At 39.7% G+C, this 24,884-nt stretch overlaps 2 protein-coding genes across 13 annotated transcripts in view; both read left to right on the top strand.

Annotated features, from left to right (window-relative positions):
* Nucleotides 1-13,217, top strand: part of LOC110380431 (sodium/potassium-transporting ATPase subunit alpha) — a 40,857-nt gene extending 27,640 nt beyond the window's left edge. For 3 of the 12 annotated variants that reach the window (XM_021340413.3, XM_021340407.3, XM_021340410.3), the window contains 16 exons: nt 2,843-2,923; nt 3,179-3,310; nt 3,387-3,557; nt 3,650-3,871; nt 3,960-4,178; nt 4,313-4,493; nt 4,579-4,836; nt 4,917-5,266; nt 5,343-5,594; nt 5,678-5,889; nt 5,974-6,157; nt 6,236-6,451; nt 7,879-7,973; nt 10,641-10,815; nt 10,969-11,201; nt 11,281-13,217. In XM_021340413.3, coding sequence (XP_021196088.1) covers nt 2,843-2,923; nt 3,179-3,310; nt 3,387-3,557; nt 3,650-3,871; nt 3,960-4,178; nt 4,313-4,493; nt 4,579-4,836; nt 4,917-5,266; nt 5,343-5,594; nt 5,678-5,889; nt 5,974-6,157; nt 6,236-6,451; nt 7,879-7,973; nt 10,641-10,815; nt 10,969-11,201; nt 11,281-11,401 — 3,102 coding nt within the window. In that variant the 3' untranslated portion in view covers nt 11,402-13,217. Of the gene's footprint in view, nt 1-1,367; nt 2,179-2,842; nt 2,924-3,178; nt 3,311-3,386; nt 3,558-3,649; nt 3,872-3,959; nt 4,179-4,312; nt 4,494-4,578; nt 4,837-4,916; nt 5,267-5,342; nt 5,595-5,677; nt 5,890-5,973; nt 6,158-6,235; nt 6,452-6,845; nt 6,941-7,878; nt 7,974-9,009; nt 9,105-10,640; nt 10,816-10,968; nt 11,202-11,280 lie in introns of those variants that run through there. The other 9 variants (XM_021340409.3, XM_064039833.1, XM_021340417.3 and 6 more) reach the window with 7 other exon arrangements.
* A 1,371-nt stretch (nt 13,218-14,588) lies between these two features.
* Syt14 (Synaptotagmin 14) lies at nt 14,589-23,497 on the top strand. The gene is made up of 11 exons (XM_021340430.3): nt 14,589-15,020; nt 15,090-15,272; nt 15,784-15,875; nt 17,016-17,234; nt 17,517-17,675; nt 18,251-18,359; nt 19,034-19,212; nt 19,943-20,158; nt 20,600-20,764; nt 21,242-21,406; nt 21,829-23,497. Exons 1-11 carry the CDS (start codon nt 14,984-14,986, stop codon nt 21,859-21,861), a joined length of 1,557 nt encoding a protein of 518 aa, XP_021196105.1. The 5' UTR covers nt 14,589-14,983; the 3' UTR covers nt 21,862-23,497.
* The last annotated feature ends 1,387 nt before the right edge of the window (nt 23,498-24,884 follow it).

Here is a 24,884-nt window from a genome sequence, read left to right as displayed (position 1 = left end):
CAGCCACGAGCTACATGCTCTGGTTCCATGTATTACGTAATTACTAAACCATTGCCATCCTTTGCAGTCTTGTCTTAATTACTTCCGTTTTCGGCAATTCCTGGTAGACGTTCTCGGTCCTTCGACGCGATAGGGTCCCACCGTTTTAATAATACGTAAAAGTCTCTCTCAGTATTCGATGATAGTTCTACTACTTACTCTTCAAAATATTTCTCGATTAGCATTTCATTTTGAACTCAAAGTTCAATGATCTATAAATAAAACAAAAGCATACTTATGACTTTATTGTTATTGATTTGTCAATTGGTTATCAAGGCGTGCATAGGTTAGCAAAACATGTCGTGTAATTAGCTATACTTATCTCAGAACATTTTTGACAAATAAATATCAGTATTTTATTCAACTCATGTAACAAGTCATCAAAATAATTTTGTATAAATGAAGATTTAGTGCATCTGCTGAATTTGAAGCCAGACTCACATTGTGTTTGGCATAAATATACATGCACACTTTAAAAAACTTAGCCACTAAAATGAGTCTGTTGAATAGGCTACTTTACTTAAATAAATGCCATAACAAATACTGAACGATTCTCGCTTGGTTTTAACGTAAAGATAAACAGCTTTAAGCGTCTCAATCAATCAACTGGCGCTGCTAAAGAAACATTATAAAATAAATGTAATAGCTATAAAGTTTTCGTGAAGTCTAAGGAATTCAATGTCGACTCGCCCACGTAACATGTTATAGTTCCTTATGCTCGTCTAGATCTCCAGATAGGCCGCGTGAAAGTAGGGTTTAGATAATAATAGTGTTTTGGCACCGTTCGAGGATCGCTCGGCGTCACGGGGATCCGGAGGCACGTCAGCAACGCCGCGTTTCATTAATGTTAAAAATAATTGTCTCATTCACGCGTCACATCTACTACAGTAGTAACCACAAATTTTCGGTGTAAAGCAGTTTTGCGGCCGTGGCAATGAATCTCCGCCGGCTGGCTGACATATGACACGGCATTTGTGTACTATTCATTGACTGAATGGGATCTAATTTGTTTTGGTTTTTTGTGCCATTTTCATTTGGCTCCTCTGTTAAATTGCAATAATTATTATTGTCTTCTCGGTTGTCAGAGTTGAACGGTCCATTAGTAATTTAAACTCCGTGTAAAGCAGTTGTTTTGAGACCGTCGCAATGTTCACACTCCACACTCCCCAAATAGTTCCACTAGTCTACTTTCTATAAGATATTTCTGCGTTAAAAAGTTTTGCTGCACATGATCCCGAAAGTCCCTTCCATAGCGTGTCAATCATCTAGTTTCAAGGTTTGAAAAGTGGGTTAATCATCCCTTTTGCAGACGATCGTCGTTTTATTCTTGTTGGAACCAGTTTCGATTTTCCATCAGATATTCCGGTTTAACCTTTATAGAGATTATAAATGCGGTCGCCGGGGCCCCGGGGTGGCAACCTTGTCTTTTAGCTATTTATGTCGAGGGTAGTGAGCGGGGGGTTGGTCCGCAGTGCGCATGCCCGATGTGCGCGCCGCTTATGTAACTCGGGACACGCCGCCGCACCGCCTCCGTCGCCTCTGCCGCATGTCAGTCCCAGTTTGGCCCCTGCCTTGCACCGTGCGGTGAAAGGCAAGAGCCAACTCGAAAACACCCTATGAATATTCCGTTTTCATCATTCTCTCTCGTGCCACGGTTATATCAACACCACTTCTGTTAACTTCAGTCCATCTTGGTCATTCATTATTCATACGTCTTCCACTCGCAACGGAAGTCGGACTTCTCTCAGTTCGCTTAAACCGTTCCCTATTAAACAATCCATTACTAGTAAAATTTCACGGCACGAGTGCATTTCACAGCCTGTTATTCTAGTTATTCTCGCGATAACCTTCACGGGAATTCAGGGCGCGGTTTAATGAGGCCTGCTATGAAAACGTTCATCAATTATCGACGGCGACGGCCGGCTTGTTTACGGCACCGGGGACGCATTTAGACTTTGTGACATTACTCCCCTTTAGCGCATATAGCGCACTCGTTTGTTACGTAAGAACCCATATCCAGGCAATTTTAACTTTGAGCTCGTCCATTATAGCGTGACTAGTTGGACAGTTAACAATAACAGACACTGACGATAGGACGTATTCCCTGAAGTATAAATAATCTCGAACACTATGGATAATGTGAGTATTCAGTTGAAGTATAATATGTCTAGTATTATACTTTGGTGCTTGAGGTTCTATGTGTGAAGTCGTCCAAGCGTAGAGGTGTTCGCCTGTGCGGTGTCCTTACATACGCTCAGGTTCGCACGCGCAACTAGTTCAGACCAATTGAGCGCCATTGAGCCGTTGGTCCCTAGCTCTATAGAGTACTCGGTTGGCAAGGTTATGCCTCATACGCTCTGTTGCTGTGTAATGCTTTGCAATTGAACGCTTTTCAAATGAATACGTAATTGAATTTTTCCCCACACACCCTTACAAATTGTAGTATATTACATCATAGTTTAGCACAATCATACTTAGATGCAATTTGGATTAGCGCTACCTTTGTCTTGTTTTAACATCAACATGCATTATTTTTTATTTTGATCAAAGTGACTGGATTGCTTCTTGTTTATTCATTGAAGATCAGTATCCAGATACTTTAATATTTTTCTTATACATACATATGTTTTATTCTTGAGCATCGATATTGCATGCATCTTACTTTGTTCTTCATGCATCTCATGTGATTTTTTAAGGAGGATCCATGCGATATCGTTGCTCTTCACTGCCACCCATACATCATGAGTGCATGGCCCATAGGGCCGCCTAGTAGAATGTGTCTAGCCCCTAGTTGTGTTTACAGCATGGCCGTACCGACTCGTACCGCGTCGCCACCATCGGACCCATTAAGGATGATAATAGAACCGCTGACGGACAGTACAAGGTTTTTATTTACATTTCCATCTTTCATTTTAATCTTGCTAAGTGACCAATGACGCCAGCAGTCGCAAGACAAGCAGCTGTCAACATAAAGTATTGCATGGTTTTCAATGCATTTTTATTTCGCATTGCATTTTGTATTTTCATCATTTCGCTTGTATAAGATAAGCGAATAACTGGTCTGTTGATAATGTGTTTTAATATAGAACCGTGATTTGCCTTTGTCACTTACTAATATGTTTCCGATGTGAAATTACAGACACGCCGGAAACCCCCCGCGAAAAAACGGAAAGCAGGAGACTTAGATGATCTCAAACAGGAGTTGGACATCGATTTTCACAAAGTAACACCCGAAGAGCTCTACCAAAGATTTCAGACACATCCAGAGAATGTAAGGCTATAGACAATCAATTACTTTTATATAAATCTATCATTGAGGTGTACTTAATAATTTATTCTTCTTTCAGGGCCTTAGTCACGCGAAAGCGAAAGAGAACCTTGAACGAGATGGTCCAAACGCACTCACGCCACCCAAACAGACGCCCGAATGGGTGAAGTTTTGTAAAAATCTGTTCGGTGGCTTCGCATTATTACTGTGGATTGGTGCTATTCTTTGCTTTATTGCCTACGGAATCCAGGTCAGTAGCAGTGCGTTGTGATGATGCTGGCTAAACTTAAATATTTAAGTGTAGAAGCAGTCCAACTGACCCTGACTCTTTGAATCCCCCAGGCGAGTACCGTCGAAGAACCTGCGGATGACAACCTGTACCTCGGCATCGTGTTGGCGGCTGTAGTCATTGTTACGGGCATCTTCTCATACTACCAGGAAAGCAAGTCTTCGAAGATCATGGAATCATTCAAGAACATGGTACCTCAGTTCGCTACCGTCATTCGTGAGGGTGAAAAGTTAACGCTCCGCGCTGAAGACTTGGTGCTCGGTGACATTGTTGAGGTAAGTAGTTCGTCACAGAAAATATGTATAAACATATGTTAATTCATTTAAGCATGTACCTTTAATAACTTATGTGTAAAATCTTCAGGTGAAATTCGGTGACCGCATCCCAGCTGACATCCGTATCATCGAGGCGCGAGGCTTCAAAGTAGACAACTCAAGTTTAACTGGCGAATCTGAACCTCAGTCCCGTGGCTCCGAATTTACTCATGAAAATCCTCTGGAAACCAAGAACTTGGCATTCTTCTCTACCAACGCGGTTGAAGGCACGGCGAAGGGCGTTGTTATCTGCTGTGGTGACAATACGGTAAGTTGTGAAAATGAAGAAAACAAGAGACTTCGTATAACGCGATTAGTTAACCTCTAGTTATGAGAAGATTAAAGGAGAAGCATCACACAAACACAAACGCCTTAAACATAAATGTATTTACTTTCCAATAGGTGATGGGTCGTATCGCTGGCTTGGCTTCGGGCTTGGACACTGGAGAGACCCCCATTGCCAAGGAAATCCACCACTTCATCCACTTGATCACCGGCGTGGCTGTGTTCCTCGGAGTCACTTTCTTCGTCATTGCCTTCATCCTCGGCTACCACTGGCTGGACGCTGTCATCTTCCTTATTGGTAAGTGTAAATTACCTAAAACTTAATCCATTTGATATTGTTGCTATGTAAGTGCATTGTTTAAAAATATCCGTCTTTCCTCCAGGTATCATCGTAGCCAACGTACCAGAAGGTCTGTTAGCCACCGTAACTGTATGCTTGACCCTGACTGCCAAGCGGATGGCTTCCAAGAACTGCCTGGTCAAGAATCTGGAGGCCGTCGAGACCCTCGGATCCACGTCGACCATCTGCTCCGACAAGACTGGAACCCTGACACAGAACAGGATGACTGTCGCCCACATGTGGTTCGATAACCAGATCATTGAAGCTGACACCACCGAAGATCAATCTGGAGTTCAATATGGTAATTCACCATGTTCAGCAGTTACTTATTTGAGTTTATCATTAGTAATAAGCCCTTACTAATGTTCCTTTTCTTCTCAGACCGCACCAGCCCCGGATTCAAGGCCCTCGCCAAAATCGCTACTCTTTGCAACCGAGCTGAATTCAAGGGCGGTCAGGATGGTGTCCCAATTCTGAAGAAGGAAGTTGCCGGCGATGCTTCAGAGGCTGCTCTGCTCAAATGTATGGAACTGGCTCTTGGTGATGTCTTGTCTATCAGGAAGCGCAACAAGAAGGCTTGTGAGATTCCCTTCAACTCTACCAACAAGTACCAGGTGTCGATTCACGAGAGCGATGACCCCAGCGACCCTCGCCATCTGCTTGTGATGAAGGGAGCCCCTGAAAGGATTCTGGAACGTTGCAGCACTATTTTCATTGGTGGAAAGGAAAAGGTACTATATTTCCCCTAAAGAAATATACAGCATTAAATCTGATCGCAAATTCTAATACTATTATTATTTGTCACAGGTATTGGACGAAGAAATGAAGGAAGCCTTCAACAACGCTTACTTGGAACTCGGAGGTCTTGGCGAACGTGTGCTCGGTTTCTGCGATCTTCAGCTGCCCTCTGACAAGTACCCCATCGGCTACAAGTTCAACACTGACGACCCTAACTTCCCATTGGACAACCTTCGCTTCGTCGGACTGATGAGTATGATTGACCCTCCCCGCGCTGCCGTGCCTGACGCCGTTGCCAAGTGCCGATCTGCCGGTATCAAGGTACGTCTCACATCAAAGACTCGTACATCATTTTCACACTATTTCCTAATCTTGAACTCCTCATAACTATCATCTGTTTCCAGGTTATCATGGTCACTGGTGACCACCCTATCACTGCCAAGGCTATTGCCAAGTCTGTAGGAATTATTTCTGAAGGCAACGAGACCGTCGAAGACATTGCTGCCCGGCTCAACATTCCCGTATCTGAAGTGAACCCACGTGAGGCTAAGGCTGCCGTTGTCCACGGAACTGAGCTTAGGGAACTGAACTCTGACCAACTTGATGAGATTTTGAAGTAAGAAGTCACTTTTTACTCAATAAATGACATCTAAAGCAATATAAACAGATACATAATGTTCTATATGATTTTATCAATCAGGTACCACACGGAAATCGTATTCGCCCGTACCTCCCCGCAACAGAAGCTGATCATCGTGGAAGGTTGCCAGCGCCTTGGTGCCATTGTCGCCGTAACTGGTGATGGTGTAAACGACTCCCCCGCCCTGAAGAAAGCCGACATCGGTGTTGCCATGGGTATCGCTGGATCTGATGTGTCTAAGCAGGTATGTGGCAACACTGGAGTTTTTTAATTTTATTATTTTAGGTAATTGAGTGGGGATGACATTTTTTTTTTCTTATAGGCTGCTGACATGATCCTGCTCGATGACAACTTCGCTTCAATCGTAACTGGTGTTGAGGAAGGCCGCCTGATCTTCGATAACTTGAAGAAATCTATTGCGTACACCCTGACCTCCAACATCCCTGAGATCTCACCCTTCCTTGCTTTCATCCTGTGCGATATCCCACTGCCCTTGGGCACTGTTACCATCCTTTGCATCGATCTTGGAACTGACATGGTAAGTTCGACCTTATTTCAAGAGCGTTATGGTCTATTTAGAGTTTGCTACATTGTCAGAGAGTGGACGCACTTGGTTTATTACATCAAATGAGAAATGTATACAAAGTTAACCGATTCTAAATCGGATTTATAATAATAGACTAAATGTGCTCTAACAATGTAGCATACAACATAACAATTTGTAAACTTATGTAACGAATAATGATATTTCACAGCACTTGTTCATCGGAACAGAAAATTCCTCAAAATTAAAATTTATAATTAAAATTGGCAAAACGAACAGGATCTGTGAAATACACTTATTTTCTATAGATAGTATTTTACTTAAGTATTTCAGCTGAAGTTGACTGGAGCTGGTATTATTGTTTATTTTAAATAAGTGATTGACTTAGGTGCCAGCGATCGCGTTGGCCTACGAGGCGGCTGAAGCGGACATTATGAAACGTCCGCCTAGGAACCCATTTTGCGACAAACTAGTCAATGAGAGGTCTTTATTAAGTGATTACCTACATAATGTTATGTTGCCATATAATGACTACTAACTGGTTTTCAGCTAATAACGTCGCTGTTGTCTCGATATCGTGACGAGTGGGTGTTTTTCTAATGTGTACTTTATTTGCATAACCGTAAAGATCAAATTGCCCTCTAAAATATTTTGCTGAAAATTCCAGTCGTGTAAAAACTTACTATGATACGATTATGCAAATAACCAAATTGTGTTACAGTGTTATAAAAATGTAGAGTCATGCATGATTCTACTAAAACAAGCAGACAAGCTAATAGGGTACATGTCTACTAACACGTATGTCATACCGTGTCTCCGACTGCTTGCTGGAAGTATGTACATTAGGAATGAGGGGATGATTCGTAGATGTGTTCGACCTTATAAACAACTAACATCTTGCTGACATCCTAAAACTACTAGCCATTGTTTATAAGCCCGAGGCGGCAAGTATGTGACGCAGAAAAGGTTCACATAATGTCCTACAGTTAGACAGACACAACACACTGATGTTACCACAGTCATTTCACCCCATCACCATCAATTCGATGAAGTCATAGAACATTGTGATTTATTTTTAAAAACATACCATCACCCATAAACCATACGGTTCATTTTGTATTTTTAAGTTACAAAGAGTTGTCCCGTCTGCCACAACTGAAGTCATCTCATGATCTACATTTTTTGTGTTAATTTTATTTTTGTGATAGTTTTAAGCGTGACTTGTTGCGAGCATACGCTACTGAGCCCGGCAGGAGACGCGGTGTGAGGGCGGTGTGAGGGCGTATGGTCGCACTTGTCGCTATATGTTCGATGTTGTACACATGTGACATGATGCACCACGCTTTCGTGCGAGTGCGTGAGCACCGGGCGGCGGGCGGCGCGTCTGCTCGCCCGCGCTCACATCGCTAGTGTTTGTGTAGGTGCCCGCCATTTCCCTGGCTTACGAGGAGGCCGAATCTGACATTATGAAGCGACAGCCGCGTAACCCTTTCACTGATAAACTCGTTAACGAGAGGTAAAACATCACGAGTGACGAGACTCGTTCAAAGATATTATTCTATCCGCTACTTGCTTGCTACCACGTGTCTAGTCTTCAATATTGAAGTTTGGTTGTTGCCTGCAGTGTGGACGGTGTCCAGTAGGTACACGATTCTAGAACTCTCTGTGTGTGGATATTGAAGGCGACAATCGCACCGCTCCTAACTTTGCCTTGCGATGTCTTTTTATATATTTTTCTATACTAACGTATCTCCTATTTCTTTAACTATGTAGCTTGATGTGGTGATGGAATAACGTGTTTCGACCCACGGCGTCGTGCTCACAAACCAAACGCATTGTTCCATTGTTTATTTGTGGTTTTATTAATATCTTTTCCGCTATTTCTGTGTTCGCGTGTGAAGGTAAGTTTGGTGTCTCCCTGTCTCTGTCATTTGTCTTTCGTGCATGTATGAACACACCTCGACGTCTTTACAATATAACTGATTATTTATTTATTATATTCTTATTGTATTTTGACTTTCTCATTTGTTACCTCTCATATCTCATGACACGATATTGATATCACAAGTGACATCGTTTCATTCGGTATTCTGTCACGTTGACGCAACAGGCTTCATCACACGCATTACTCATGTCTCCGACACTACCGTATACCTACGTTCTATATACTGATAGGTACAGCGACACTGTAATATACTTACATGATATAACATGCTGCTAGGGCTTATAATTTGTAACTTCTTTCACTAGCGTAGTATTTCAGATTATATTTTGTCTCCTCAAGGCTAGTACCAGCTGCCATAATTTTTGAATCTCAATCACGCCAATTTTTCCACTTTTATATTTACTAGCTAATTTATGCGTAATATAAGTACCTACGATAAAATTAGTTTTATGTATGTTTTTGATATTAATTAATTTCTAATAATGCTAGTTGTAGATATAGGTTGCGGCGTAGCCGAGGGGTGTATGTACGTATATTTATTATGTATAAGTACGTGCGTGCTGGTCGCGCGAGTGTTGGTTTGTCCTGATTGCTTGTGTTACCGAAGGTGCCTGCTATATCATTGGCGTACGAGGCGCCCGAGTCCGATATCATGAAGCGGCAGCCGCGGGACCCTTACCGCGACAACCTCGTCAACAGAAGGTTGGCCCCGCACCCACCCGCCACCGGCCGCCGCGTCACCACGCGACCGCCAAGCTTACTAGATCTCATTTGGGTGTTAACACAATGACTAGCCCACCCTTACTTGTACTGCCACCGGCTCCTCGGTGAGATTAAAGAATGTTGAGTGGTGCGGCTACTTGTGGTTCAACAGTACCATTTGAAACTGGATGTGGAAGAGTGATTATGACGATCCGAGCCCCTCCCTTGACCATCGTAATGCAATTGGCTGTCAACCCAATATTATCTAAATTAGACAACCCCGATCCTGATAGATCAATAGACGCGACGCTTTCAGTACATAATACAAAATAAATATACCGAATTCTTCACAGCAACAGTATTTATTTTAATTAAAATCTATACCTTGTTTAAATTTATCTAGATTTATACAAAATTGCCTTAGAAGTCTCTAGAACTAGTCGAGCTAGTACTTTCTATTTCTGTACAATCTTCACTCTTCCATATTTCAATTAGAAATTCAATTATAAGTTAGCGATGCAATTCTGTGACGAAAAAAAAAAGTTTGCACGTTTAGAGAACAATTAGCGAAATGTTTTAGTCTCTGGCATAGAGAGCGCACTAGTGATTATTATTATTGTGTGTGAGTTTGCGTGTTAGCCAAAGTAGAACATAGTGGTGGTCGAATGGTTCATAACTAATATTTTGAACAAACGTTTTTGTTAAAGGAATGTCTTAGGCGACATGGAGCATCTTTTATATTGTAACATTCATTTTATATTTTCTTAAAATGTATTTTATGTATACGTTTTATTTTATGTAGTATATTCGATAGCTGAAGCACGTTTTACTGCAGAGATGTCACGCTACTAGTGCTTCCAAGCTCCACATGATTACATACACCACGGTTAGGCAGTTCTGTACAGCTATCGTTGATCTTCTTTTATATTTATTTTCTCTTCTTGCTTCTTCTTCCTTTATTTCTTATTGATTACTTTACACAAGTGTACAGTTGAGGACTCGCTTGAGCTTTCTTCGCCTACTAGTCGGAAATCTGCATGCTTGTGTGAACCTTCAGTGGATTGCTAGAACCTTAATCCAAAATTGTAAATATTGAATGCTTGAAAAACAGAATACTTTTGTTTAAAGCTATTTAATTATGTATTCTGGTTTTCAAACCACAAATGATGATTGACTAACATGGCCATGACAAATAAGACTGAAACAACATCAACACAAGAAAAATAAATTAAAACTTGAACAAAAAACAAAAGAATATTTTCACATCAATTACACAACAGTCTCGTTTGTCAAGCTTAGGTGTTACTTGCAAAAACTAACAATACACATTTGATTTGGTAAATTGAAATCTGGTCTGATGTCACTCAAAGAAAAAACTTTCAAAGCATAATTACAAAATTCAAAGAAAGCACAATTCAAATTAATGCATGTTTGATATGACTTGAAGTAAAATTTAGAAGGACCAATAGATTTTGTTTGTAACTTCAAGGCAATCTTGTGAGTTCATAAACTGATACCATGTTTGTGTGTATACAGGCTTATCTCCATGGCGTATGGTCAGATTGGTATGATCCAAGCCGCTGCTGGGTTCTTCGTGTACTTCGTGATCATGGCTGAGAACGGATTCCTGCCGATGCATCTGTTCGGCATCAGGAAGCAATGGGACTCCAAGGCTATCAATGACTTGACTGACTCCTATGGACAGGAATGGGTAGGTTTACACTTCTATTGAAATACTTGTCAAACGATGAGGACAAGACGTTGTAATAAGAAGAAGTTTTCTCAATTGTTTTCCTATTTGCATGAGTTGTCATCTTTTTTCCTTTTTAGTTCCTCTCTTGATATATTAAATCCGACATTCCAGACCTACCGCGACCGCAAGGCTCTGGAGTTTACCTGCCACACCGCGTTCTTCGTCTCCATCGTCGTAGTACAGTGGGCTGATCTGATCATCTGCAAGACGCGCCGCAACTCCATCATCCACCAGGGAATGCGCAACTGGGCTCTGAACTTCGGTCTCATCTTCGAAACCGCGCTGGCCGCGTTCCTCTCCTACACGCCTGGAATGGACAAGGGATTGAGGATGTACCCTCTCAAGTACGTATACTCGACCAGTCCGATATCCACTTTCATGGTTCGTTGGATGAGTATTGACGGTGTTCTCGCTCGTCCACAGGTTCGTATGGTGGCTGCCTGCCATTCCATTCATGCTGTCGATCTTCATCTACGACGAGATCCGACGCTTCTACCTGCGCCGCAACCCCGGCGGCTGGCTCGAACAAGAGACTTACTACTAAACAGCACCGACCACTGTCCACACCGTCGTGCATCAGATAGTTACTGCGTACATAAAAGTTCATTTGTGTTCTTATATCAGACTGACAGAGGTTTGCGGTGCCGTTCCGGTATATGTGTAATCGCTGTCGTGTACGCTTCTCACCGCTTGTTACCGCATCGCTCCGCACAGGGGCACCTGTGTCTGTACCTGTCGAGTGTTCTATATTATTCTGATGTTTCATTGCGTAACGTGACCGAGAGGACGCGGCTGCGCTGGCGCCGGCCGGGCCCGCGCCCGCCCCGACCCACCGCACACTTTACACTATCGTTTCTAACGAACTATGTATGTATATATGCACAGTGGAGAATGAACTTGATATTTGTGATGATATAAAAAACATTTTACACATATTATTTAAAATCGTGAATCATGTTATTTTTGTATCGAGATCGTTTTAAACGTTCGAGTATCTCGACTGTCATGCGACAATTTGCTGAATCTTTTCGATATGTTGAATCTCTGGCTGACACGTAACGCTGAGCCGCGTGGTGCCGGCCGCGGCCGCCGACGTCTCGCGCCCGGCCGCGGCTCCGCACTCCGACGTCACGCGCAAGCGGCCGCCGACTCGGATTCATGTTACAGTAGTACGCCTCAGTGACACTGATGACATTATAACATAGATTAAACTAAAACTAATAAAAATTGTTTTTCACATACTTATGTAATAAGTAATAAATTATCGTTTAGCGGTAGTTCATCGTTCGTGAATCGAGTGGGCAGAAAGTATGACGCCCGCCGCGCTCCGTGCTCGGCGGCCAACGAAACGCATTTGTTGTAAAATTAACAGTTAAGAAGCCATTATTATTATTATAATTTAAGTGAATTAGATTTAAGTTGAATTTTTCGAGTGAAAAAAGTTTAGTTGACGATTCGATCGGGTGCATGGTGTATGAGAGGTCGATGTGGAGTGCCTGAGTTTTAGTGTACTACTGCTTACTGTTAGGTAGGTAGTTGAAATTTTGATGCCGTATTTTCAATTGTAAAAGTAGATAAATAAAGCATACACAGTCGCGAACGCTTAGAGGCGCGGGGGGCGGTGCGCTTGCGCCGCTCCGCTACACGTTCATACAGCACTGCCGTCGACTATTGTTCGTTCGTCTCTCGTCAGCCCGGAACCGACGCCCGGCCCGGACCCGACGCTTTTCTTTTCTAAAAATAATCAGATTATTAGCGAATTTTGTCAAATTTATTAAAATAGGCTGCTCATGGTAATTACGTAAGATTTTATTTCTTAATTAAAAGATAATAACAAAACGTAGGGATGCGTAATTAGAAATTTTTAAAATTATACAGTTATGATAGAGTGATCTTGTTTTAGTCGGCACTTGGCCCTTGCGCGGCGCGGTGCCGGCACGAGCGGGCGCGTCGGCGTCTCGCACCCGCCGAGGACCAAGTGGAGCGATTCATTTCAATTTTTCGTAACGAATACATATAACATTATAATAATGGTTACAAAAGTAAAATATAACATTATAGCGACTAATAAAATCTAAATTATATGAAATGTTTATAGATTTAAATGAAGTTCGTTTCTTTAGGGTGACCTTCTGTGCTTGTTTGATGAGAACGATGTACATCTCACTGACAATAGTCGTTGATGATATTATTGTAATGATCTAATCTTTGTAAGCGGTTTGTTTAACGTACACTGTAGAACTAACATTGTTTTGCGTTCGACAGTTCTTTACACCGATTCATTTTATAGTATTACTCTGTTGGCTAGGAGCGCTGTAAAAATGTAAGTGTTAATAAAAAAAACATTTTCAAAATATTAACGTGGTGTTTCATTATTGATTTTTTATATTTTTGTTTGCTAACCTTTAATCTTTTTTAACTAGCAACACAGTTTGTAAATGATAGGCAACACTGGTACCATCACTAAACTGGACCTTTTCACAAAGATAAACATGAAAGCTTAAACATAGTCGTATAAATTCCTATTTTAATTCGAATGTGTAAAAGGCTTTTTACTGCCTGAATGCGTATCAACTAATGTTACTCATATGTAACGTACAAAAACAAAATTTTGAAAATAGAAGTTATGAAATTGGTTAAATCCAAGATAAAACAAAAATTAATTATTTATTATATTATTTCTATTCGACTAGTGAAGTACCTAGTCTTGGTTGTTTTATCAAATAATTTATTTAAACTGCTGTTTTATAATAGTGAAATAAAATAACACCTGCTGCCGTCACTGTAGAGGTAGACCAAGAACAAAATACAACTTTTAGAAAAATAAGACGGAGGCTTTTAATACCTATAGAAATACCTTTTTTTTATATAATATTTGGTAGGAAATGAAATGAAATACACAGCACCTACCCTTGATGGTGTTATGTTTGACAAAAAATCATAAAAATTACTGTTATATTAAACTGATATTAATAAGATTCAAAAACAAATTATTGAACAAATGAAAGATGATATATTTGATCCTGAAAGTGTGATCTAAATATTTTAAAATACACGGAATTTCCTAATAAGTAAATCTGATGATTATCTACAAATCTAAGTTATTAATTTCAAGTCACGATTTGTGTACAGAAAACCTTTAGATACTGAGTAATTCCTCTATTGGAAGCAACGCGCTTTGAATTAAGTCGCCATACATTTTATAGCATCGCATTTAGAACTAATCCAGAAACAAATGACTTGGATTTCTGTAAACAGCGTACCTAGAGGTTTTTATTTCATTTTGTCTCACACGTGTCTGCTATTTATTCCAAAGGGCCATGTATATCCAATAAGAATATATTTACTGATTTACACAGAGCCTGAATAATGTTTAATTTGCTAAAAGCCTTCCTCACTCACTGTATTGTTTATTTTATATTTACATAAATCCTCGTCGGTTTAAGTGTGGGTGACGTGCTATACTGCAGTTCTATAGCTCTGGCAGATCTCCAATGTCCTAATTGCAACATTGCTGCGATGTAGGTATTAAGCGTATGTGCGTATATAGGTGTATGTGTACTCATAGGAATTTCCTTTAATTTTGCGAATTATTTATGGCAGTGATGTTGCCATGTTCTTCCCAATTATAATAATGTAAATTATTATCTATGTATGTACCTTAAAACTAACTCCGTCCTAGATGAGTTTATTAACGCCTTCTAAGTCGTTACTTATGCAAACCTTGTCAGTCTGCTCCTGTCATATTGATGTAGGTACTATGTATAGGTATGTATAACGAAGGGTGCGAGGGCACGTGCCGCCCTCGGCCTTGACGACAAGCTCCTCGAACTATGTATATTTATATAGACACGAAGTACACCTGTATGCGAGGTCCTTCGTCCTATAGCCGCGCAGAATATTCCACACGCCCCGTCGTGCCCCTCGCGTACAGCGCATGTGCACCACTTTGACAGCCCGACCGTGCCAACACGTCCCAATTATTTCCCTCAGTTCGCTTTATTGTCGCATTATATCGAAGGAATATATTCGTCGAATGTTTGAGAGGAGCGTGACTGGCAGTGCGAGCGAGGGCGCGGGAGCTGGGCGCGCAGCGATGCGGCCCGCGGGCTCGCAGTGAGCCAGGATGGTGGCCAACATCGGCGTCATCAACCCGACTAATGGTAAACATGTTTGTGACAAGGTCGTGCTGAAGTTGTTGGCGGAGTGTTGAGCGAGGCTTGTGTGCACAGTGGAGGCGACTGCGTACATAAGCGCGGTCGCGGCGTTCGCCGTGGTGGTGCTGGTGGTGCTGCTGTTCCTGGGCCGGCGCTGGTGCTACGCCGCGGTCTTCAGCCGCAAGTGCTGCGATGACATCCTCGCCGTGAACCCGCGCCAGGCCGCCCCCTGCCTGCCCCTCGACAATGCTCAGTTTGGTAAGCACTAACTCTTTGTTTTGCTTCTGTGTTACTAAGCTACTGTATGTCTTGTCATATCTCATTAGTACGGTACGAAAGTTTTCTTTGTCGCTAACTCAATAGATGTTAAAAGTCACATTACTTATAATATTTTCCTCTTTCAATTCCAAGTATAGAAATAAAAAATCCTTCACCTTTATAAATAAACCTATTGCTATTGATTTTGTGATTAATTATTAACATTTGGATTTCGTTATAGAGCGAAGTCATTTGTGAAAGCGTTATTGTGTAGTACATAGTGGACTAACATTCATTTAGTATTTAATGTACCTCCAAGGGCGTCGTGTGCGTCATCAAGGTCTCGTATTAATTTCTTTATAATTGTTATATATCTAGGTGTTTGTTTACACGCATAGAAACGTAGAAGACGTTACCTTCTAGAACTTAGCGAAGAGCTAGAGTAGTTTAGTTCGGGTTAGGGCATTATTGTATATCGATTGACGTTGTCCGTACGTCTGTGTTGTTATAGATGCTTTGTCGAAACCGAACCATTACCCCGAACGAATATTCACGTTCGAGGCGTCCGACTCGGATGAAGAGCTGCGTTTGCGCATCCAACAGGTGAGACAGTAGACAGTTCGACATTTTCATTTCTTCCGCTCTGTGACTAGTTTCATGCTTTTATTATGTTAATGTTTGCATTCCGAATTTGTTAAGTCTTCATAGAAAAGCGACCGGAATTTATTAGTCATCCACCGTCCGCCGTAATGTCAATTTTGAACAGTTAATAAACCGCTCACTTAACAGCGGTATTTAGGCCAACCTACACATACCCACCCGTATTAACTCAAACGAATATCCGGATTTAAACGGAGTTGCAATAATTTACATAATTTAACTTCCAACTGCGCAATATCCTGTTATCCTGGTTGCATCAGTTGGAAATGTACGAAATTCCTGTATCTGGATTATAAATATAGCCCGCAGATTTGGTTTGACTGAAATCCGCGCGTGAAACGGACAAATTATAACATCGCGGCATTTATAGCAATAATTTCTCATTATTATTATTTAACACTGTATAAATCTCTTCGACGGATAAAATCAGCTCTCTCAGATGGAATAGCTCACGATGAGGGATTTCTCTGGAGAATTCCTCAGCCACTGCGCGATAGTCATGAATTGTAAACGAGATATTCATTAGAAGACCTGATAAGCGCTGCATTTTATAAGAGTTTCTTCACATTATTCACTATCTACGTAGCATTTTAGTTTTACAAAGTTCTATAGCATGTCAATTTTCTTATATTTCGTTCTTTACACGTTTTCTTGTCTGTTTTTACAAATAAATGTAATCACTTCTCACGTCTTAAAAATAACTTGGATTTTTGAGCTGTCCATATATTTCCTTAGAATACTGTGTCTTGCAACACCCACCAGACCTACCTTCAGCGGTCAGGATAACAATTTTAGTAAGACTTTGATCTCTTACAGCAGCGGGATAGCGCCCGACTAACCTGTAGCGTTCATTTGTATCTGTTATCAACGTTCCAAGTCTAAGATGTTGCAGGCCGCAGTATTCCACCATTCATAAACATTTCGACAGCCAGAGACTGATCGTAAACAATCATCGTGCAATTCGAATTTAGATTCAGCACATTTGGAGCAAAGACTATTGAATAGTTACATCGGCTGCGGTAAATGGGTAAATCTTACAGCATTCCTACTTGCAGAAGACCTTTAAAATTGCCAAATCCTCAGGATAAGGAGGAGGTGGAATGCCACTACGAAGAAAAGAACGAGAACGCGGCAGCCGCGAAGCTCGACGTGGAACTGGTAGAGACCAAGCTGAGGGAAACCAGTCTTCGGGAGACCACGCTCCGAGAGACCAGGATCGATGAAGTGGTGCCGAAGAGGACCGAGTATATTCATACGTTGGAGGCTCAGAGCAGTGTTGATAGCGATGTTATTGCTCATAATGTAAGTTCTTATTGTTCTTTCATACTTTAGTCTTGCCATGATATTGACATTGACATGAGTTATTTAATTATTTATCTATTACGCACTTCTAATTTGGTGTTCATTTCTGATTTCTGTGGTACACTGGATTCCCCGGTTGATGTATTGATTCCGTAAATGACCTCAATTTCTTCCATGTCTTTCTATCTTCGTCCTGCAATAAGTCCTACGTTCACTGTTCTATTTTCAATTCTGTACAACCACATTCACATTTATCGTCTACCCAATTGTCATCTTCCACAGGACACGTCCCTCCTCTGTGGCGAGAGCAGCAGTTCCCAAGAGCGCGGCTCGCTAGAGCTGACGTTGCTGTACGATGCTCCGGTGCGCAGCATGACGGTGCACATACTGCAGGCCAGGTCACTGCCGCAGAGGAGTCAAGGACAGATACTGCAGAGCCAGGTATTGTGCTAGTTAGATTGAAGGAGGGAGGAGGTTGATGCAAGGATGGTGTTGTGTTGTCTGAATCAAGACAATTTAGTCAACAAATCCAGAAATACTTTACGGGTTTAATTGCCTCGTTGGTCTCGAGGTTGATTTATGGGTCAGGCTGAATTCAGCCCGTAGTCTGGAAGTTGGTAGTAGATACACCTGTGCATCGGAGAGCACGTACCTGTCACCGTACCGTCAGTCCTGCGCCTGATCTCTCTCCGGGGGTATCGGATTGTCGTCCCATTGGGCTATGAGAGTGGAGAAATAGTGATTACACCGGTGTACGCGCAAATGCTCGTATACTATAATATGTCCTGCGCAGCTGGCCAATCTCCGTATATGAGAATAGCCGCCGTGGCCGAAATCGGCCACGCCATTAATAATTAGATTATTCTACAACACTGTTTCGCCTTGACGATTAATCCTTTGCCATTCAAATAAGAACCTTATTTCTATTTTACATTAGGTGGTAATTTATATATTCCAATTTATAAATGCAATGATTATGGGAACAGTATGTCTTTTCCTTATCCTATTGTTTTCAGGTTCGCGTAGTGCTTTTGCCGTTGAAAAAGCAAAAATACAAGTCGAAAATACGAAATGGCGAAAATCCACAATATATGGAGAGCTTCGTGTTTCATAAAATTAATCCAGGTAAATAGAAAAAAAAAACAGTATTTGAAAACTTTCCTTTTCCTTTTTGGCAAAAATCACGACAACATTTTGTGTTTCATGCTGTATGTTTTATACTTTTGACCGTCATAGTTTAATTATGCTATAGGAAATTTAATTTCAACCGAGCTACAACATAAACATATTTAATCGATTAAATAATTATTCATATATCTTGAACATTTAGTACGTTTCCAGGAATCTGTTTGTTTATACTAAAATCAGTAAATTATGAACACAAACATACATGTCTGTATTTATAGAATTCAATGTTTGTGGCTTCAGTCTTGTCTCTGTGGGGATTTGTATTGAATATTATTATGCTGAACTAAATCTAGTTGCCCTTCAAACTTATTTACATGTAAGTGCAACAGAATACCTTTGTGTTGAAAATTAATTTTAAAATTACCTGAATCTTGGTCATCCCCTTTTGATTCAGAGTTAATACACCACTTATCATCCGTTTAATGAAGATACTAGACCCGAAAAAAATCTATTAGTCCTTCACCAAAATTTCATATACAATAACAAAAATACATTCTTTAGATCCTATATACTACTACAAATCTCTTTTGAAACACCCACAGTATGTAACTCTCAACACAACTTCACAATTTTCTCACAAAACTCTAAATATCCTCTCCCCCCACCTCCAGAGGATGTCCACGGCCTCGGTCTTCGCATCCGCATCTATGGGTGCGAGCGCATGCGTCGTCAGCGTCTACTGGGCGAGGCAGCCGTCAGCTTCGCGACCCTCAACCTGGAGCTGGAGAACAGCTTGTGGATGCAGCTGATGCCCAGGCAACATCATCAGCCTAGCTTGCAGGTTAATAAGGTAATCCTTATTCATTCCTCAAAAATCCTCATGGACTATCTTCCACCTAGGGTCGGTGGAGGGGAAACTTAATTTAATTTGCGTTGATTGCTGTTAAATAACATTGATAAAAGAAGATAGAATGCAATGAAAAAAAACCTTTGGTATTGTACGATTTCACATTTTTTTTTTTTTTATGAAAAATATAGAAGTAAGATGTACAAAGTAATCAAAAGATGATCAAAACGCATTATTGGCCTTCTTAATGCTGGAAGAGACAGACAAGGAGGTCCACGAAAGCATCTTATCTATCTATATAAATAAAAATAAATAATAAATAAAAATCTTTATTTTCTCTTCAATTACAGTGTTAAGTACATTACAATACAGGTTGCTTTTGTAAGAGAATGGTGTCTGTTTAAGGTTACCCCTGTGTTACAGATGTCATACATAAAATGTTCTGAAGTAATAAATATTTATTTACTAGCTGACCCGGCGAACTTCGTACCGCCTTTTCCTTATTTGCTCACCGTTTAGACCTACCCTGGACTACGACAAACATTTTAAAACCAAAATCAGCTCAATCGGCCCAGTCGTTCTCGAGTTTTAATCAGACTAAAGAACAACAATTCATTTTTATTTATACAGATATGTTTGAGCCTCATTGTTTATCAAGTTACTACTAGCCTTTTAGCTTATTTTTTGTATTAAAAAAATACCGGCACATTCATTCTACATTTACTATCACCAGCTCCCAAAACTCGAGCTGAACCACTCCATGACCGGAGTCCTGGCCAGCCCGTCTTCCATAGCGACGGTGACCACGCCGGGGGCAGGCGGGCCCGGGGGCGAAGCCTGTAGCCTGGCCCGGTCAGACTCCGCGTCTTCGTGTTGCAGTGCTAGGTCAGCACCAGAACTGCTGTTGGGCTTGCAGTATAATTCTACTACAGGACATCTTTCTGTGGAGGTGTGTATAACTAGAAGTCTGTCAAAATCATTTCAGAAATGGAAGTTATTATCTGTCAAAAGTCTTATTTACCTGTATTAATAAGATTATCATTCTGTCATCAGCCTATTTATTACTACCCCGTTAAAAATTATATTGCCATCTCTTTGAAAATGGCACACCGACCATACGAACCAAGCGTTGCTTGGAAAAACATGCTGTAAAGCTGTACATTTTCTACTTATAAACTCTTTGGTATATAGCACATGGTGGACTATGTATTTTTATCATTATTATTTCTGCAGTTTACCTTAAAATATCAAATCTTACACCTATTTTCTTTGAACAGAATCATACCTGCCTACCAAATCCTAGCAAAAGAGTGTGTTACTGGTTTTTTTGAGTTAAACATGAGTAAGAGACCTCACAGTCCACCAGCTCACATCTCTAAACAAATTACAGGTAATAAAAGGCACCCACTTCCGCAAGCTGTCCCCCAACAAGGCTCCGGACACGTACGTGAAGCTGTGCCTCATCAGCTCGCTCGGCATGGAGATGGGACGCTGCAAGTCCACCACGCGCCGCGCGCAGTCCAACCCGCTGTACAAGGAGCTGTTTATATTCCAGGTACACTCAAATAAAGAATACAACGTAAACATATTTTTTAACCATATTTACATTTTAATTAAAACCGATTCTATTGAAAAAAGCATAAAAAAATTCGTCTCCATCGCTGTCGTACATAATTTAATCATGTATTTATAATTTTTATAATTCTTGTTATTAATACTGCTACTTATATTCTTCCTTACGTAGTTTCTTTAGATACTTCTTTATGTTCTCCCCTAATAAAGTCAGTTACGTATTCCCCCTATATATGTACTCCCTTATGAACTGCCTACCATATCGCTCCGCCCCTAGATAGGAGAGGAAGGCACTTTTTCACAAATTATAATTTTTTTTTTTATTGTGGCGAAAGCTTCCTATGCGACCCAGTCTGGGAACTCCATCAAATGTCTCTTTTAAACACCATACTTAAAACCGGTCCAAACACGATGATTTCGGATGTTTTTGACTGAACGTCTTCTTCAATATGTTTTGCAGGTAGCTCTATTCCAACTGACGGAGGTGACTCTGATGGTGTCGGTATGGTGGCGGCGCAGCGTGAAGCGCAACGAGATGGTGGGCTGGTTCTCGCTGGGGCACAGCCCCTCCGGACGCGAGGAGGAGCGGCACTGGCAGGAGCTGTGCGAACGACAGGGGGAACAGGTAACTAGCTATCAAGAGAAATAGGCTCTTTCATATGATGGATGGTTTTTTGTTGGATATTTCCCAAAAGCTGAAACTGTAAATGTGACATTTAACTGCAAAATCATCTCCTCCCGAGCCTTTTTTCCAACTTTGTTTTGGGGTCGGCTTCCTAGTCTAACCTGATGTAGCTATGTACCAGTGTTTTACAAGGAGCGACTGCCTTATCTGACCTCCTCAATCCAGTTAACCCAAGACACAAAACAGGTAACTAGCTAACAAGGGAAGTAAGAAATTAGCTCATTCATGGATGGTCTTTTTAGCAGATAGTTTTTTTATTTGATGTTTCCCAAAAGTCCACACTGTAAATGTGACATTGAACTGCAAAAAGAAGGTTCATATTTGGTGAACTTTGATGCCAGCATCAGGTTTGTCTCCTACAGGTTCAGCGCTGGCACGTGCTGCTGGACTCCTGACGCTCGGTGACGTAGCGCGTGGCGGCCGCCCACGCCTGAGCTCTGCCTGACCGGGGACCCCCCCCACCCCGCGCCGCCGCCCCCACCCCCCCGTGCCCGGTGCGTGTTCGCTTTCGTTGTTAGCACGAGGACAGCTTGCGTCGGCGGCGCCGGACCGCTCACCACATGAGTGGTACCAGCGAGTATTCAATCTCAAGTAATTTCTCAAATATATTAAAAGCTTATATTATTATATTACGCATATTAAGTATATTGAACGGGAATTGTAATGTCGAATACGGTATATTGTTTCACGGGAACCTGTTTCTGCAAATACTTGTTTTCGAAAACGTTTTAGAAATTAATTTTCTTCTGTATTTGAAAGTTTGAAGGTTACCGTTTTGTAGTATTTATAATGATGATGAAGACTTGGAGCGCACAATACTTGTGAGATAGAATAATGATACTAGAAAGGATATTTATTGAATATTCATATATTATATACCTTAATGTACAGACGTTTACTCTAGTATATCTTGAATATACTCTTCATAAAAATGTTACTGTAAGGATGCAAACAATTTTGTAACTGGTTCGAATACATATTCATTCATAGATCGGATTCATAATGTGTCATGTAGGTATGTATTACCAGGAACGAGTTTATTACCAGGCACACGGTGAATACCTCCTTGTAATTTTATACACAAAGAACGAACTGAAAGAACATTGATTCGTTCGTGATCTGGTATGGAGTGATACACCGTAAGTTTATAAAATAGTTCGCAGTACATTAATCACAATCCATATAATTCCAATCACTCATTAATACACTCAAAATATATGAAAAGTTTACGTATAAAATAGCTTTTGCATTTTTCAAGAGAAAAAATACATTATTAAATTAAATTCGTTTCAGTACTTCTGCAATAATACCAATTAATATTTCTAATAGGAGGATACTTTTAAATAAATGTGGACTTTAATGTTTTTTCAAAGATATTATGTACGTAGTTACCTTTATTACGAATCTATTTTACTTATAATATTGAATTATAAATTGTTATATGTCATCGCTGATATAATTAAGATTTTATATATATTATGTAAATCCTATAAAATTATTTGAAATAGACAATGTCAATTTAAGACGAACGCACTAAATATTTACAAAATCTATACAAGTATATATGAAGACATTTTTACTTATAAAATAATTATTTGAATAGAAATTAGAATACGAATATACTTATATCTCGAAATTATACATTTCATACAAAATAAATAAATTGCCTGCATGCCTAACGTTGTATTATAAAGTGTATAATAAATAGTTGTAGGCAAAGAGACGAAATATTAGCTTAAATGCGGAACAAGTAGATATGATATGAAAATATATAATAACACCAGTGTAGAGAGTCGAGAATTGTCTATGAAGGTGAGATTGAAAAATCTTTATTGTAGAAATACTTTGTCTATGATGACTTGGAAAAGAATGATTATTGTTGTAATATTAGCGTTTTATATATTAGGGGAACCTATTTGCCTGCAACTGTAAATCTATAATTTTTCTGAAGTCTGTATATTATATGATTATGATTTCAGCAGTTTGGGCACAGCTTAAAAATATGATTTAAATAAAAAATGTTTTATAGAAAGAGACCGTCGCCGTAATAATATAATTCAATGTCGCCTGTCGTGTTGCAATATCTCAATAAATTGCAATGTCACAATTATACATAGTTGTAAAACGATAACACTCAGAGTTGTGTCTCATAATAGAAATACATTGTACATCCGAAATAAGATAAAAGAACAACGTTATTTAAAACACGTGTATAAAATGTCCATTAAAACATAATTATTTCAAATGAATTTTACATAATATTTTGCTCATAATAGGTTAAAACAATATTTTAAAAAGTTCTGATATTCTTCTTTCTCTATTCAATATTCAGATTTCTGTATTTACTCATAATAAACTGGTATATTTTATATTGTAACAGTACATACCTATAATAAAATAGTTAAATTATCTTACTCAAAAGAAATATATTAATTTCTCGAATATTAAACTCAAGGGTTGCTCAGTTTTTGCGGCTCAACTTCGACTTTCAAAATGTCATTTAGCTTCATCAATATAGGCTTAAAGACGACCAATCGACGAATTGTAGACATCACATAAGTTATAAGAAATTTCTTGAACATCCAGTATTTAATATAACATTATATTCATATAGAATAGTTGAAAAGTTTGCTACATGAGTAGTGTGGAAAATTTGTTTCCTCCGACTATCATTTCTTATTTTTATGGCCATACTCTTCATATAAAAATCATGAAAGCCAAAATAGTACCTGCTCTAAAATATAGAAAGTACTAATTAAGTGTCTGTAAACAAAACATATATAACTACAATTATATAAGCTCCATCTGTTAATAATGCGTATTATAAAATGTGATAAGAGATCTGAAGATATATGAGTATATAAAGATATATAAAAAAGTATATATACTGAGTTATTTCAACGAGTTCTGATTAGTATTAGGTGGGTGTACTGCGGTGCATCCTTTATTGCAATGTATGTCTTTGACGTAAAATGTCCGGGTACTTTTGCCCTTTCTAATAAAGACAAGATATTTGAGTGTTCTTAAGTGTGAATTTTAATGTGTATGTAAATGTCGCACACCACACTTGAGTGGAGTTTATAATATTATATATTATAAAAATAAAATATTTACTTCTTTTGCTGTAGTCTTGGAGATTTAGATCTTGACAAATTATAACATTTATTTACAAATATTGTTGATGCAATAGAAATATTTATATTAGTAGAAGATGTAGATAATTTTCTGTGCATATATTTTCAACTAGTATTCTGTGAAGAATTTTGATTTCCATAGCAAAAAGTATATTGTTGCTGACCTGAAAATAGCAATGTATAATATGTATGTATGTATATATAATTTGAGCAATCAATGTTTGATGTGTTTGCGTTGTATACGAGTGATGATAAAAGCACCGTGTATTCATAGATATATGTAT

This window comes from Helicoverpa armigera, chromosome 20 (genome assembly GCF_030705265.1).
Source record: "Helicoverpa armigera isolate CAAS_96S chromosome 20, ASM3070526v1, whole genome shotgun sequence".
In the NCBI taxonomy this organism is placed as follows: Eukaryota; Metazoa; Arthropoda; class Insecta; order Lepidoptera; family Noctuidae; genus Helicoverpa; species Helicoverpa armigera.
The sequence above is the reverse complement of the archived record's forward strand: the minus strand, read 5'-3'. Positions and strand labels throughout refer to the sequence as shown.